Source organism: Camelina sativa, chromosome 19, assembly GCF_030686135.1.
Source record: "Camelina sativa cultivar CO46 ecotype springtype chromosome 19, ASM3068613v1".
Classification (NCBI taxonomy): domain Eukaryota; kingdom Viridiplantae; phylum Streptophyta; class Magnoliopsida; order Brassicales; family Brassicaceae; genus Camelina; species Camelina sativa.
In genome coordinates this window covers 17,659,319-17,660,906 of record NC_141898.1, presented here as the reverse complement: position 1 = coordinate 17,660,906, position 1,588 = coordinate 17,659,319, and the positions used below count along the sequence as shown (strand labels likewise).

The 1,588-nt window shown below is 28.5% G+C and overlaps 1 protein-coding gene across 1 annotated transcript; it reads left to right on the top strand.

Annotated features, from left to right (window-relative positions):
• Window positions 1–200: 200 nt before the first annotated feature.
• LOC109130997 (EMBRYO SURROUNDING FACTOR 1-like protein 7) lies at window positions 201–834 on the top strand. Its single transcript, XM_019241259.2, has 2 exons — window positions 201–403; window positions 502–834. Exons 1-2 carry the CDS (start codon window positions 244–246, stop codon window positions 705–707), a joined length of 366 nt encoding a protein of 121 aa, XP_019096804.2. The 5' UTR covers window positions 201–243; the 3' UTR covers window positions 708–834.
• The last annotated feature ends 754 nt before the right edge of the window (window positions 835–1,588 follow it).

Genomic DNA, 1,588 nt, shown 5'->3' with positions numbered 1-1,588 from the left:
ACTCTCATATTAATAATCATATCCATCTTTAAGGTACAAACATAATATTATTTGTATTGTAATAAATGACTAATAACAATTAGAAACATAATAAATATTAAAATATAGTAATATGTATTTATTGCATTTTGTAACTCTCATACAGCTTATGTAACTTCTTATAGATATAAATTAATATAAGGATTAGTGCATTAACTACCCAATGAAATAATCAATTTATGATAGGCTTGTAACTCCAAATTTATGTGTGTGTGTGTGTGTTTTGTTTTTACAAATTACAAAAACTCTTCAATAGGAAAACAAGAGAATCATAACAAGGTCATTCGAGACATGCAAACCATGAAATCATCACATATAGCTCTAATATGCATAGTCATCTTCTCCCTCTTCACTCTACATGAATGTATGTATATGTTTTACTCACTGTATATATCAATAATGTCTTTTTTTTTTTTTTGCATATCATCAAAGTTTGTTTGTGTGTTTTGAATCAATGTGTAGGTGGGAAAATGGAGGATGGAGAAACAAAAAGATCAATGCTCAGTATTCACATTCCTCCGTGTATCAAAACTTTTTGTACGATACCATATATAAGGGATTGTTGGTGTTGTTTGAGACTACTGGACCCTAAGAAAAAGAGGCTTTGTTGGAAAGACAAGGATTATCCAAACGCCAAAGAGCTATGCTACGCCGGATGTTCAAACTAGATTTAAAACCATTAAAAAAAAAAAGATTAAAACCATTAATTGCTAAGAGAATAGTACGTAATGTACGTTGCTTACTCATTTTCAGGCTTTTCTAAAGCATTTTAATAATCTATACATTTCAACTTAATCAGCTTGTCTCTCTTATTGTGATGATGTTTGATCATCCACATGTGTGTCAAATCTTATTTTCATTTAGCTGTTTATATTTAAAGCTTTTAATCCACATTTAATTTTACATATCTAATTGATAAACATATTAAACTATGAAAAAAATAAACAATCATCTTTCATATATTTTTGAATCATTAAAGTACATGAAAATGCATTTTATCCAAAAGATATCATGTGACTAATATTATTAGTCTTCTTCAGATTTTGCACCCTTACATGAATAAACAACCGATTTTGTTTTATGAGTTCCATTATTTATACATATTTGGATAATTTGATTAACGATTTTTTTTTTTTTTTTTGAGAGCTTCAATCAATAATGTCTCTCCCTTCGTGTCCGCTAAAGATACAATTACCTTGGTGGACATGGCCTTATGCCCTTATCAAAAATTTTATCAGCGAATCAAAAATTTCATCAGCAAGAGGTTATTTTTGAGAGCTTCTCAAACGATTCAATCCGTTTTTTTAATAATAAATAATAAATATAATAATAATATTAATAAATGACTAGTAAACTAGATTAGTGGTCTTATATTCACTAGCCATCTCGCCACAATACAAAACAGCGGATAATGAAACCAATACCATTAAACCAATAACCAGTAATCAATATCAATTCATAGTAATTAAATCAATACTCCAAAAAACATGAATCAAATAACCAGCAATCCTAACCAACATTCTAAGACTCAACTCTAGCAACCAAACAG